General features: G+C 40.3%; 3 protein-coding genes across 8 annotated transcripts in view; 1 reads left to right on the forward strand and 2 right to left on the reverse strand.

Moving 5' to 3' along the window:
- The window catches only part of rigi (RNA sensor RIG-I), a 48,179-nt gene extending 47,392 nt beyond the window's left edge, over positions 1-787 (reverse strand). For 2 of the 3 annotated variants that reach the window (XM_062971830.1, XM_062971829.1), the window contains exon 1: positions 681-773. The gene's annotated coding sequence lies outside the window, so the exon portion shown is untranslated. Of the gene's footprint in view, positions 1-680 lie in introns of all 3 variants that reach the window. The other variant, XM_062971831.1, reaches the window with a different exon arrangement.
- Positions 657-8,943, forward strand: smim27 (small integral membrane protein 27). Of its 4 annotated transcripts, XR_001730898.2 has the most exons (3): positions 1,145-1,310; positions 3,974-6,202; positions 8,636-8,943. XR_001730898.2 is itself a non-coding variant. In XM_062971836.1 (2 exons), exons 1-2 carry the CDS (start codon positions 1,266-1,268, stop codon positions 4,082-4,084), a joined length of 156 nt encoding a protein of 51 aa, XP_062827906.1. In that variant the 5' UTR covers positions 1,107-1,265; the 3' UTR covers positions 4,085-4,964. The 4 variants fall into 4 exon arrangements, 1 of the variants encoding a protein (XP_062827906.1); XR_010003360.1 differs by lacking the exons at positions 1,145-1,310; positions 8,636-8,943 and adding an exon at positions 657-781 and having other exon boundaries at positions 3,974-4,964; XM_062971836.1 differs by lacking the exon at positions 8,636-8,943 and having other exon boundaries at positions 1,107-1,310; positions 3,974-4,964.
- On the reverse strand, positions 5,461-12,740 carry ndufb6 (NADH:ubiquinone oxidoreductase subunit B6). The gene is made up of 4 exons (XM_003227188.4): positions 12,471-12,740; positions 8,457-8,549; positions 6,736-6,780; positions 5,461-5,627 (listed from the first exon to the last, which is right to left on the reverse strand). Exons 1-4 carry the CDS (start codon positions 12,690-12,692, stop codon positions 5,562-5,564), a joined length of 426 nt encoding a protein of 141 aa, XP_003227236.3. The 5' UTR covers positions 12,693-12,740; the 3' UTR covers positions 5,461-5,561.
- Between the last annotated feature and the right edge of the window lie 2,085 nt (positions 12,741-14,825).

Consider the following 14,825-nt stretch of genomic DNA (forward strand, 5'->3'; position numbering starts at 1 on the left):
TGTGTTCTCAAATAATATGCTGTGTCCAGGTTGATGAACCAACCACTGAAAATGAACAAAATCTGGCTACTAGTATTTTAAAAAAACCCTACAATCAGTACAGTAAATAAAGAACAGAAAACTGGGGAATTCCAGACATGAAACAATCAGGGCCAGTTAATCACCTCCAAACAAAGAATGTCCCCAGGCAGGAAGCAGCTAGACCTTGAAGCTGAAAAGGCTATTCAATGCTAATCAAGGTAGTCAATTACAACATTCACACTTTCCTCCAACAGACAAGAGTTCTTCCTCCCAACCTGGACTTTCCACAGATATAGAAACCTCACTTGCCTAGTTTCCTACAGACCCCACAACCTCAGAGGATGCCTGCCATAGATGTGGGCGAAACGTCAGGAGAGAATGCTTCTGGAACATAGCCATACAGCCCGGAAAACTCACAGCAACCCACTTTGCGAGGCTCTTCATTTAAAAAAAACAAACGGAAAGGAGCCTCGTTTTCCTGGTGGTTTTGCTCCTACAACGTCCACATTAAAAACTACTGCACTTGCTTGCTTGGTTTTTCTTTTCCCACGATCAAGAAGCTGGGGAATGACGCATTGATCTCCCCATTGTTTGGAGATCAATGTCAGCATGCTTGAAATAAGTGCGCAGAGGACAGCAGCCAAAAAAGCTTCACTTACTTGAGAGTGAGTCGCTGGAGAGCCGCTCTCAATCTTTGGTTCTCCATTGCTTTGACTTTTTTACAAAAAGACTTCAACTCCCAGAAGCCTCAGCCAGCGTGGTAAGTGCTGCGGGATTCTGGGGAATGAAGTCCGGGGGAAAAAAATTGGAAGAGCACAGAGAGCCACTATAATAGGATCTCTGGAACCACCTTTTTAAACAAATGTGCATTCACTTGGGATGCGAATAAAACTAATCCTGACTGCAGGGCTGGGGGACGTCAATTCCCACAATCCCTTTCTTTTGGGCCTTGGTGCCGAGGCTTCTGGGAATTGAAGTCCTGCCTCTGCCAGAGTAGAGGGTTTTCTTCTATTTACAAATATGGATCTCCCTTTCCTGCCCACTTTCCTTGCAAAGCTGAGAAAAGTTACCATTTTTGGACTCCTGACTCGCTTGAATCTACCCATAACTCCTGCTTGGTGGTGATTTCTGGGAGTTGCAGTCCAAAAAGGGACTTTTGTAAGCTCTGCCCTTTCCTGTCTGGCCTTCCTACCTCACTTCCCGAGGCCGCTGCACGATTGTAACTAGGAGCAACGCGGAGAGAAATGATCCAGATGAACCGGACCATACAAGAATGGATATACTCGCTGGTAAGGAGGGGGACCTTGGGAAAGTCACACTCTCTCAGCCTCAGGAAGGCAGTGGCAAACCTCATCTGGACAAATCCTGCCCTGTGATCGGGTCAGAAAGGACACAGTAAAACTCACTTCCAGTCTGTATAAACGCCCTCTTGTGGAGGGATGTCTGATTAAACTTAGTAGGACTTACTCTAGAGTAGATCAATTTTTAAATAACCACAAAGGAGCCATAGTGAGGTATCTAAAGACCTGGTATTATGGTAAAGCTTTCTTAACTTTGTGGCTGAGAACCAGCGTTGGAAGAAAATGCCCCTGTTTGAGGGAAGGGTTGTTGTTATTATTATTGTCATCATCATTAGGCTGGGGGATTCTGGGCCTTGCAATATGAAAAAGAGAGGAACTATCCCCCAGGACTATATCTACACTATAGAATGAATGCAGTTTGGCACCACTTTAACCGCAGTGGCTCCATGTGAGAGAATCCTGGGAGTTGTAGTATAACAGGGTCTTTAGCCTTCTCTGCTAAAAGCTGCCAAATTACAAATCCCAGCAGTCCATAGTATTACACCATGGCAGTTAAAGTGGGATCAAGCTGTATTCATTCAACAGCAGAGATGCATCCCTGGACTGCTGTTTGAGTCTTTGTGCCTGCTGTCTGGGAGCTTTAATGCTGATGGCCTTACAATCTCTCAGGAGGTGCAAGTATTTCAGGATCCAGTTTTAGAAGATCCACCCTGAGAGCTTAAGACAAGAACATCAGCTGAGAAATTGTTTAGGAACCAACATCCACCAGAATGCTAGGGGAATCCACCCCTAACTGGAAAGGTAGGGGGTAAACTGGGTGTATTGTAGTGTATTCCACTGAGGTTTGGACATTTGAAGGCCAGAATAATTTTTAAAATGAATCTTCACTCCAAAGTGTGCATTTAACTGGTGCACCTAGAGGCACATTTGCTCCCCCCCCCCAACTTACAGCATCTGCATATTCCAATTCTGTAGTCTGGGTAGGCCAAGTGCAAACTCTGAGACAACAGTTTCAATGAAGTTTAGCCATCGTGATTTCCCGTAAAAAACAACAACAAATTCATTCATTTTTAATTCTGTTTTAGTCTTGACCTTTTGAATGTTTTTACTGTATTGTGATTTTATGTGTAAACAGCCTTATTCCCCCGTTTTAGAATGACGGGGTTTAAAGATCAGTACAGGGATAGCTCAGGCCCCTTCCACACTGCTGTATAAAATCCACATTGAACTGGATTATATGGCAGTGTGGACTCAGATAGTCTGGCTCAAAGCAGATATTGTGGATTATCGGTATTGATATTCTGGTTTCTATAGCTGTGTTGAAGGGATCTGATAACAAAGCCTCTGATAAAAAAGCTCCTTTTTACAGTCTTTTTACAGGATTCCAGCTACTTCTTGCCCTGTGTTTATCTGGAAAGTGTTTTTCTGTTTGTTTTTCACAACATTTATATTGGGAATATGAACAAGGGATGCTAGAGAAAAAGTGTGGCATTGCAGAATTGTCTGCAGTAAACAATGCAATAAAGCTTAACCTGAGAAAAAATGGGGCTGTGTTTTAGTCAATGCTATTGCAGCTCCATATGAGCTTATGTACAACAGGAGAGGTAAACAGGCACCTACAGAATCACTTATGAGATTCTGTGAGGAGCAAAACAGAAGAAGGCAAATGGGGGAAGCAGATTAGCCTGTATCACTTCAGCTCTACTGGTATGTTGAAAAATTACAGATCTATAGTTTTTGACACCAAAACGGAAATAAGAAAAGTTGTTCTTGAAAGGAAAAAAATATATTACCCCAAGATGTATCTCAGAAGAAGCTTTCAAGTATCCTCAGATTCAAAATGTTTATTTATGCAAGACTCACTTGACCTGGTTGTTTCATTTTATATGTATAGGATGATAGTTTTGAATGAAAAGTCTACTGAAACATGTCAAACTGCAATAGAGTCTCACTTATCCAAGCCTCACTTATCCAAGCGTCTGGAAGCCATTTTTGTAGTCAATGTTTTCAATATATTGTGATATTTTGGTGCTAAATTCATAAATACAGTAATTACAACATAACATTACTGCATATTGAATTACTTTTTCTGTCAAATTTGTTGTATAACATGATGTTTTGGTGCGTAATTTGTAAAATCATAGCCTAATTTGATGTTTAATAGGCTTTTCCTTAATCCCTCCTTATTATCCAAGATATTCGCTTATCCAAGCTTCTGCTGGCTCGTTTAGCTTGGATAAGTGAGACTCTACTGTACTTCTTTTCTGTGATGTAGAAACCTATCCGTGTTCTTTCCATGTTATTTCTGCCTCTGGTGCCAAAGTTTCTTAACAAAAAATGAAGTCCATGAAAACATCTTCTTTAGTAACTGAGATGTACCTGCATTTGCAGTAGGCATTTTCTATGCTCTATTGCCCAGAGGTTCTTGAGAAAAACTATGGCCCCTTCTACACTGCCATAACAAATTCAGCTTATCTGCTTTGTATTGGATTATATGAGTGTAGACTACCATAATCAAGTTCAAAGCAGATGTGAATTATCTGTGTTGATAACCTAGATTATGTGGCAGTGTAGAAGGGGACTGTTATCCTTCTTAAGAGACACTGGCAAAACATCTGTCTGTGAAATGTCATGTTATCTTCTTTTAACAGATTCTTCTCACTATTGTGTTGCTTTCATGGGGATATGTTATTTACGCAACACGAATAGCAGCCAAGTGGCATCTGAAGGAACTCTACCCCCTGCAAGCACAAGATCTTTGAGGGAAACTATGGCAGAATCCTTCTACAGAGATGCCAAAGCATTTAAGGATAGTTCCAGCAAGAGTCTTTAAATTTCACAACAAAGACCCAATATAAAATGAACATTGTGCTTGGAATTAATAGCCGTTTTTAAGACAGCTTTAACAGAGGAACACCATTTACTCAGCTCTTATACGAATACAATTTAGAGGAAAGATGCCAAATGCTGTCATCCAAAAAGGATTACTCTCAAACACAACTCCACTAGTCTTGTACATCAAATATTCCATGTCTGAAGATCGCACATTATCTTACTGCTAAAGCAAGAAATTACTAAGCCAACAACCGCGCAATGGTGATTTCGACTGAATATTTCGTAAGAAAATTTCATTTGTATAAAGGATTTAATGGTGAAGAAACATGTTTTGGTATCTGAAAGAGTCAGGATTTGCTGTATGGTATTATCTAATATTTAAATGGTTAGATCAACAATCCAAGGAGAAATTGACACTGAGCAGTAACAAAGCGAGGAATTAAAACTGAAATTTGTTTAATTGTAAATTTTGTATTGTTTTGTAAACTGTATATTAAACATTTATTGAACTACGATTTACCAATGAAGTGTAAATTGAGCTTCTTTCCTTCTTCAACTCTTGTTCAATACAAACTAAATTGGGCTCATTCAATCATATCTTACAGTAAATCATATTTTACTGTTTCTTTGACTTCTTGTTTTAATGTATATTATTATCTATTGTATTGTTTTAATTGTGTTATGATATGTTGTTTTTATATTTTATTATATTGTATTGCTCTGGGCATGGCCCCATGTAAGCCGCCCCGAGTCCCCGTTGGGGAGATGGTGGCGGGGTATAAATAAAGATTATTATTATTATTATTATTATTATTATTATTATTATTATTATATCTCTAAATAGATAGCGTTTGATAACCAGATTCCTCGTGTTTTATACTTGCTGAGTTGGTTTAAAAAAAGATAGTTACAACCTTTCCTTTTTTGTATAAAATGTAAGACTAGCTACATTTTTTTTTTGCTAAATCAGCCATGGCAAAAGTTGGACTGAGTTGACTAAATCTCAATGTTACAGTAGAAATGTTGGATCAATGGAACTTGGAAGACCTACCTTAATTCAGTGAGCCTATTCTAGTCCAAGACTAGCTCAGTAGCTGCTTTTGTCCCAAAAAAAATCACTCTTTGTTTGAATGAAGCAGCTACTTAAGAGATTAACCTTGGCTTTCTGCAGCTAACACATTACTTGACAATTTTCCAATGTTTTGCATTATGTATTTCTTTACTTTTTGAGTAAGAGGGCAATGCGAGGGCAATGCAGCAACAAACTTTTAGTTCATAACGAAAAATCCAAAAAAAGCAATCCTGAAGTTGAAGCCATTTTTATTCTTAAATAAGATTCTGAGTTCTGTAAGTGAATTTTAGTAATCAACACAAATGCCTGCAAGTTTCTGAGTTCTTGAGCGTTTAATGATGACTGTCTGGTATTTCTAATGGAGGAACAACTTCCTTTGTCTCCAGAATAGTGTCACCCTAAGAAATTAAAGAAATGATGTCATCAAAATCAAGTAACTATATGAAACATTTGTCTTACCAAGACAAAAACAGCAATTTCACATGCAGAACATTTAGGGGCTATTTTTCTGTGTATAAGCAATTTTTAGTATACAGCACTCTTGTGAGTTTCCTTTTTTTTTTTTAACTGAATGCTCATTTTATATTGCAATACTACTCTCATAACCTCCATTTCACTTACACATACCCAGGGAAAATGGTCTCTGTAGGATTTTTCTAGGTGCTCCAGGTCTCCCAAATTTCTCTGGAAGTTGCCACAGAGCTATGTTTGGAAGACCTACCAAATTCCTCAAAAGGATACCTCTCTAGCCTCTCGAACACTATGATATGCTGGGACCACAAGTAAGCTAATTTGGTCATATTTGTGGTTTCAGGTAATTACAGTCTTACCGGGAAGTAATCAACCACAGGTATGGTGGTCTAATTGCAACCTATTAACATCTCAAATGTGAGGAATAATCAAACACACAGAAAAAAACATTGTTCTTGAGCTGCATACCTACTGTTGGCAGGAGATCTACATATTTATATAGGTAAGACATTTGATTTAATAGGTGCTACTTCTTTGCCTTCTAGAGAATAGATTAAATCAAAGCAATTTAAACAGCATCTAAATGTATTTAATTCAGCAAAAGAAAACCCTGATTTCCCTAATACATCTTCACATGTTTAAAATGGCACAAATATGTGCACTAAAATTTTAGAGGTATTTTCAACATTTATTAGGACATAGTGACCATTCTTCTTGAGGCATGGTGTGAGTTTTCTTTTGCCCTTTTTTCTATTGTCTTCTCTGCCTTGTTTGGCTTAGCTCTATCCACATTAACAATTTCACTTTACTGAGAAATAGAAATTATAAGCCCAAAATTAGAAGCAAGAGCTGATAATTATTCAGTTCTAGACTAAACTAATATCACAAGATAAAAAGCTTACATTAATGTCCAAGCTGATTTGTAAAAAAATGTGTTTTAAATCATCTCTGCTCATCCACGTTGCTTACATACAACTTCTAAAGATGTTTCTCTATATAAATGACATAAGGGGAGGGGGAATGAAATCAACTCACTGGGAATATCTTGGGCTTGGAGACGACAGCTCCATATGGCTGATACTGAAAATGAAAACAAAAACATCAGGATTCTGGGAAAAGAAATTGCTTTGATGTATTCATTAAATTCTGTGCTCGCCCACATTCATATCTTAATTTACTTGTGGCTCAAAAAGAAGACTAAAAGCTATTTAGAGTTCAAATATATTCCCAAATGAATGCTTTCTTTCATGAACAGGGAAAGTACTACCCAATTTCTGGCAATATGATTATTAGGCCTATTATCAGTTGGTGGTTCACAAGTAATAGCATATAAACACAAAAACCCCACACTTTCTCAATGGCAAAGGAACCACTTCTAAGAACAATCTGTCTCTAATATACTCATATATCTATTAGATATTTTACCGGTCTCAACTTTGATAACCCAAAATGGCAATGTGGACATAATGGGGTTGCTGATATAGTATTCTATCTGTCAAAACACCAATTCACTAGAACGGTCAAAGGTTATCTTAAAGCTGGAAATTTATTTAACCTGGGCTACTAGTTGAAAAAGTTTCTTTTTCATCTGGTTATGGGAAGGTGTTCAAATCTTAAGTAATTCTTTTAAATACCTCAGATGCAATGAAAGAAGAGAAAAATAGACTTCTACATGCAGTATCACACTTGCCATATGAGATATTTTCGCTTACATACCCTTATGTGCTTTTAAGCCATTTTTCTTTTTGGAGCCTCTGGTGGCACAGTGGGTTAAACCCTTGTGCTGGCAGGACTGAGGACTTGAAGGTTGGGTTGCTGACCTGAAGGTTGTCGGTTCGAATCTAACCTGGGGAGAGCATGGATGAGCTCCCTCTATCAGCTCCAGCTCCATGCAGGGACATGAGAGAAGCCTCCCACAAGGATGGTAAAAACATCAAAATATTTGGGCGTCCCTTGGGCAACGTCTTTGCAGACGGCCAATTCTCTCACGGCAGAAGTGACTTGCAGTTTCTCAAGTCGTGACTAACAGTGACCCTAAGGCAAACCTTTCACGGTTTTCTTTGCAAGAGGGGTTTTTGTTTGCTTTCCTTCTGATTTAAGAATAAGATTCACATTTGCATGAGTCGAGTAGTCTTCGTAGAAGGTTTTCCCACTATCTCTCTTCTCAATCCAGTCCATTCATTCCAAGAAAACTATCTCGGATAGTAAGACCTTCCAGAATATCATGAATATAGCAAGGGGAAGACCAATGGAAGACAATGTCCACATTTGTCATTTTCCCTCCCAAAACTGGAAGTCCATTCTCCTTGTACAACACCTTTGGACCAGACAATACATTCTCATTAACAAGAGATTGTATTTAAAATGTGTATGAATTCTCATTTCCAGGTCTGCTAGCCAAAATATAAATTAAAAGGATTCCTTAAGGATTTTCTGGCAGATCCACAAAATAGCCTTTTTTCCATTGTAATTGGCTTGAACAAAATTTGGAGTCTGATTCATGTTGTTTCTGTGTAATTCCAGCATTTTTTCCTGCCCAGGTTTGTATGTAATCAGCCCCTGCAGTAAAGAGTCTGACATCCGTGTATTTGAAGGTTTCCCCAACCCATTTTCTATAGGACCCTTTAAAATCTTCAGCAAGAGACAGATGGGAAGTGTGAGAAGATAAGCACAGACTGTGTCTTGTATTTGTGTACAAAATATGGCTAGGTCCCTGTGTTAAATTACAAAAAATGCTGCACAGTATACATACGTACCAGCAGGTGGTATTTTACGTAGTAGTGAGTAAGCCAAAAAGGAACAAGTATTCCAGTGAAAACAAATGCTCCAGCTTTGTAGGTTTTGTACACCTAAAGGGAAATTATTTTTATGGTTAGTTTTTAAAATCACATTACCTTTTACATATGTTATTTTTAAATTAAAATCATTGTTTTAGTTTGCAGACTTTGGACTACTATGGACAGGCCTCACTCCATTTTCCATCACCATTGCTCTAGACTCCTTCATGCCTTGGCCCAGCAACGGGAAACAGTCCTTCCCTCCATAGTCTAGTTGCTATTGCAGTGGTCTGGGCAGCCAGCATTTGTGGACTTAATACCCTTCACCACTACCATTCCCTTTTCTTTAGAAAGTTAATCTCTATAATCAGATATCTATAGATTACCTCAAAGACAACTATGTTTAAAGGACAAGCAGAAAACTGGAAGAAAGAAGATCGGAAGTCATCCATTCCCTCCCCCCCTCCCATTAGAAATTACCCTTCCCTAACCCCCTTTCCTCCCCCCCCCCTCACCATTTGCTATAGAACTATTACATCCCCTCACCCCAACCCACATCCCGCCCCTCAGTATCTTTCCCTTGGACAACCCCTCCCCAACCTTCCCATAGGGCCACCAATGTAACTCACAAAAAAGTTTTAATAAAAATAAAAATTAAAAAAAAAATCAGATATCTATGTAGTCCTTATATGTGTCTATGTGCCTTCAAATAAATATTAATATTTTATGTTTAATGACAAAAAAGGTTGAAGTGGTTTTTCATTTGTATAAGTTAAGTCTAGTCTGGTCTGACTCTGGGGGTTGGTGCTCATCTCCATTTCTAAGCCGAAGAGCCGGCGTTGTCTGTAGACACCTCCAAGGTCATGTGGCCGGCATGACTGCATGGAGCGCCGTTATTTGTATACTCATATCTTAATGCATTTGTGTTGTTTTAATTTGTATTGTATCATTTTTGTATTGTACTAGCTGTGCTCGGCCATGCGTTGCTATGGTTTATGGGAATGCTTTGTTGGCCAGGTGGAATAGCAGTGAATAGCCTTGCAGCTTCAAAGCCTGGCCATTTTCTTCTTATGGGAATCCTTGTTTGGTGAGCTGGAATACAAAGGGATAGGCTTGCTGCTTGGAAGACTGGGTACTTGCGTTGTGGGGGAATAGTTTTTTGGGCTGCTAGAATTGCAATGAATAGCCTCACTACTTCAAAGCCTGGCTGCTTGCTACCTAGGGGAATCTTTGGTTGATCAGCTTCAATAGTACAGCCTGGTTGACTTCTACCAAGGTTAACCTTTTGTTGGTCTGGTTGAATTGCACTGAATAGTCTTGCAGCTTCAATGCCTGGCTGTCTTATAGCTAGGGGAATCCTTGTTTGGCGAGCTGGAGTAGCACCCTCAATCAAAGAGCCTGGCTACTTTCTTTGTAGGGGAATCCTTGTTTGGCCAGCTTGAATTGCACTGAATAGTCTTGCAGCTTAAAAGCCCGGCCGCTTTCTACATAGGGCATCCTTGCTAGGCCAGGTTGAATGGGACTGAGCAGCCTTGTGAATTCAAAGTCTGGGTTTTTTTTTTACCTATGGAAAATCTTGGTTGGTCATGTTGAATAGCACTGAATAGCCTTGCTGCTTGCAAGCTTGGCTGCTTTCTACCTTGTGGAATCCTTGGTTGGCCAGGTTGAATAGCAATGTATTGTCTCGGTGCGGCAAGTATGAATGCTGCAATTGGTCACCTTGATTAGCCTTTAATGGCCTTGCAGCTTCAAAGCCTGGCTGCTTCCTCCCAGGGGGAATCCTTTGTTGGGAGGTGTTAGCTGGCCCTGATTGTTTCCTTTCTGGAATTTCCAATTTCCCTGTTTTCAGAGTGTTGCTCTTTATTTACTGCCCTGCTTTCAGAGATTATATTGTTCTGTATTATTATACCAAAGTAATTATTATGTATTATATTTATAATATATTATCTGCTTAAAACTGGATTATATGAGGCCCTTTCTACACAGCTGTATAAAATCCACACTGAACTAAATTATATGGCAGTGTGGGCTCAAGATAATCCAGGTCAAAGCAGATACTGTGGATTATGTGCCTTGGCATTCTGAGTTATATAGCTGTGTGGAAGGACATTAAGTCTACACAGTGTGGATGAGGCCTAAGTGAACTTTGCCTGTCCCCTGGGCGCCATTGTGGCTCAGGGGGTTGCTGGGAAATGAAGGGGCGGGGCCTAAAGGCAGCAGGGCCTACCTTTCTGACTGGCAACCAGGGGGAGAATAGCTCTTCTCATCCTCTGTAATTTGGAGTATTTTTCTAGGTTTTTTTATTGAAAGACATAGATTGGATATTTTGGCCTTCAACTCCCAGAAATCATAACAGTTGGTAAACTAGCTGGGATTTCTGGGAGTTGTAGGCCAAAACACCTGGGGACCCACAGGTTGAGAACCACTGGTCTAAATGATCCTCCTCTTCTTTCCCACAACAGAGAAAATCCAATGATCACAGGGACAGAAAGCGAGGTGACATCTTCCGAATAGGGGCACAGTCAGCAAAGCAAACACCACAGGGGTTTTAACCCTTTCCTATGCTGTCCAAAGATATAGATAGATAATAATAAAAAAACTTTATTTATAACCCGCTCTCTCTCCCCCGAAAGGACTCAGGGTGGTGTATATATATATCACACACGTAACACAGATGATAAACATTCAGTGCCCTAAAGGAATCAAACAAACAACAAGGTAAAACATAAAATAGAATAAACACAGTATAACTTACAAAACAACAAAGCTGAAGGTTAAACTAGATAGGAGTTATACTTTAAAATGTACCTGTTCTGACTTACATACAAATGCAACTTCAGAACAAACTTACAGAACCTATCTTGTTAGTAACTTGGGGCCTGCCTGCACTCAAGTCTTGCTTTTATTATTATTATTAATTTATTTATTTCCAAGGTGTGCCCATTGTAACAGGCATGGGCAAACTTTGGCCCATAAGGTGTTTTTGGACTTCAACTCCCACAATTCCTAACAGCCATTAGTTGAAGTCCAAAACACCTGGAGAGCCGAAGATTACCAATGCTTGCATCATAAAATAGCTAGGTAAAAGTAAAGGTTTTTTCCTGACAATAACACTAGCTGTGTCCGACTCTGCAGGTCGGTGCTCATCTCCATTTCTAAGTCGAAGAGCCGGAATTGTCCTTAGACACCTCCAAGGTCATGTGGCTGGCATGACTGCATGGAGCGCTGTTACCTTCCCGCCTGAGTGGTACCTATTGATCTACCCACATTTGTATGTTTTCAAACTGCTAGGTTGGCAGAAGCTGGTGCTAACAGCAGGCACTCACCCCGCCCCCCGGATTCGAACTCCCGACCTTTCAGTCAGCAAGTTCAGCAGCTCAGCAATTTAACCCGCTACACCATCGGGGGCTTCATAACATAACTATTGATATACAGTAGAGTCTCACTTATCCAAGACTCATTTATCCAAGGTTCTGGATTATCCAAGGCATTTTTGTAGTCAATGTTTTCAATATATCATATTTTGGTGCTAAATTTGTAAATACAGTAATTACAACATAACATTACTGCGTACTGAACTACTTTTTCTGTCAAATTTGTTGTATTTGTTGTGGCTTTTCCTTAATCCCTCCTTATTATCCAAGATATTCGCTTATCCAAGGTTCTGCCGGCCGTTTAGCTTGGATAAGTGAGACTCTACTGTATAAAGCCACAAATAAAAGTCGTAATTCTACACCTTCTAATTGGTCTTGCGAAGATGTCACCCATCGTCTACCGTATGGCAGCCATCAGGTCAATAGATCACAGACATTTCTTGTGGAGATTTGTTCAGAGGGCGGGCTGTCCTTGCCTTATTCTGAGGCGAAGAGAGTGCAGTTTGCCCAAGGACACCCTGTGGGTTCCCCTGGCTGAAAAGGGCCACTGCGTTTATATCCTTCCCGTCCCTTTTCCCTCGCTTACGGCCTTCTTCCCCTTCGGCCTTTGGCGGCTCACCTGAGTCCTCCACAGCCCGCCAGGTTTGAGGAAGTTCTGCCAGAAGCCCTCAACCAGGCCGGGCTTCTCCGGCGGCAAGACGGGCTCCCTCGGGCTCAGCTCCTGGTCCTTGAGCCAGCGCCGCCGGAGCTCCCTCAGCTGCTGAAGCCGGAGCTTCTCGTCCGGCGTGTAACCCATCACCGACCGCGGAGGACCCCCACCGCCGCGCTCTAGGCCCGCCATCTTGGCTAAGGCTGTTTGCTCCGCCCCCTCCTCCTTCGACCTTGCCGAGGCCGGAAGTGACGTTATCAAAGCGGAAGCTTTTTTCGCTGCCATGGCAACGGCCTTGTGAATTCTGAGCGTCGTAGTTTAGTGCTGTGGCTTAATGCGATGGAGTAAAGGAAGCTCTACGCTTACAAGGCCTGCACCCTTCTCAGTCACCAAACTACGACTCCCATGGAGTCATGGCAGCTCAACTGCATTTGGGAGCCTTTTACCTCTACAGTCTACCGTATACCATGCAGCTGTGGACAAATCTACATAGGGACCACCAAAGGCAGCATTCATTGCCCAGACACGAACCAAGGAACGTGAAAGGTACTGCAGACTAACTCAACCAGAGAAACCAGCCATAGCAGAGCACTTGATGAACCAGTCTGGACATGGCATATTAATGGAGAACACAGAAATGCTGGACCAACCTAACAACCATGCCAGACGAGCATGTGGACAATTTCAACAGAAAGCAGGAAACCATGAAAATAAAATCAGTGGCTACCAGCATTTTTTTAAAAAAAATCTCTAAAATCAGGACAGTAAATGAACAACACTCTGAAAACTGAGGAATTCTAGACATGAAACAATCAGGGCCAGCTAACACCTCCCACAAAGGAAGCAGCCAAGCTTTAAACCTGCAAGGCCATTCAATGCTAATCAAGCTGGCCAGTTGCAACATTCACACTTGCTTCAGGCAGACAAGAGTTCTTTCTCCCACCTGGACATTCCACAGATATATAAACCCCATTTGCCTAGTTTCCAACAAACCCCACAACCTCTGAGGATGCCTGCCATAGATGTGGGAGAAATGTCAGGAGAGAATGCTTCTGGAACATGGCCACACAGCCTGGAAAACTCACAGCAACCCAGTGATGAAAGCCTTCAACAACACATCAAACTGCATTAGTGTCTGACAAGTCAGATCATTGGATGCCGTATACTATCTTATCTTTTAATTGCCTTTTTAGTTTAACTTGTAATAATTTTTCAGGTGGTAATTGTGTGTGGTGTGTTATATTATGTTTAAGTATAATTTTCAGTTATTTTTCGGCTAATTTTATAAGTTCATATTGATACGTTTTTCCCACAGTTTTGATGTTATTTATCTTTGTTTTCGGCATTGAATGTTTGCCACTTTATTATTTTTGTTGGAAACCACCTTGAGTCTCCTCAGGGAGATAGGACGGCTTATAAATAAATAAATAAATTATTATTATTATTATTATTATTATTATTATTATTATTATTGGTACTGTGTAGAGCCAATCTCTGTGTCCCTCCTTCAAGCAGCCACTTCTAGAATGTCATACTGCTTTGCCATGGTAGCAAAATTATTATTATTACTATTATTATATTTCATAAAATAAATATATTTATGACATGGTGCAACATAGGAAAATGCTGCCTAAAGTCTACCATATCACCTGGGAGTATGATTTTACAAAAACTATCCAGACCCTCCTAGAAAACCGCAGATCTTGTATGTGGAGTCTACTTTTTTTTGGATGTGAGGTCATATCAGTTTGGTCATATGTTATGACCACTCTATTTTCACATTTGTGGGGTTTTAGTAGTATTAGTGCAGTATTCAGACAAACAGTCCCCAGGTTATATATATTAGCTTTGGATAGCATAGGGAAGGATGAACACCCCTGTGGTGTTTCCTTTGCTGTCTGCCTCTGTTCAGAAGATTTCGCCTCACTTTCCATGCCTGTGAGAATTGGATTTTGAACAATTAGGATTGTTGTGGAAACTATGATTGGTCATAAAGCTTCAGCGGAGGCACATTTCCCCATGATAACTTCAGGGAGTGAATTTCCCTTTGGGAAATGTTGTCTCGCCGCTGTTGTTAACTATGAGTAGTTTGTAAGTCGGATATTTGTAAGTCGGGGGCTGGCTGTAGCTAGGAGTCACATTTAGGTATAAAGAAGAGTTTTAGATGAGGGATGCTCAACCTGTAGTGGTAACGTACATTTTGGGAGCATACATTTGGCATGCAAAAAGTGACCCAAGTCCTACCTCAACTCCCTGAAAGACATGGAATATTTTAAAATTGACAAAGCATAGTCTGTGTTCATTACTTTGGAAGAGAGCCGTAAG

This window comes from Anolis carolinensis, chromosome 2 (assembly GCF_035594765.1).
Source record: "Anolis carolinensis isolate JA03-04 chromosome 2, rAnoCar3.1.pri, whole genome shotgun sequence".
Lineage (NCBI taxonomy): Eukaryota > Metazoa > Chordata > Lepidosauria > Squamata > Dactyloidae > Anolis > Anolis carolinensis.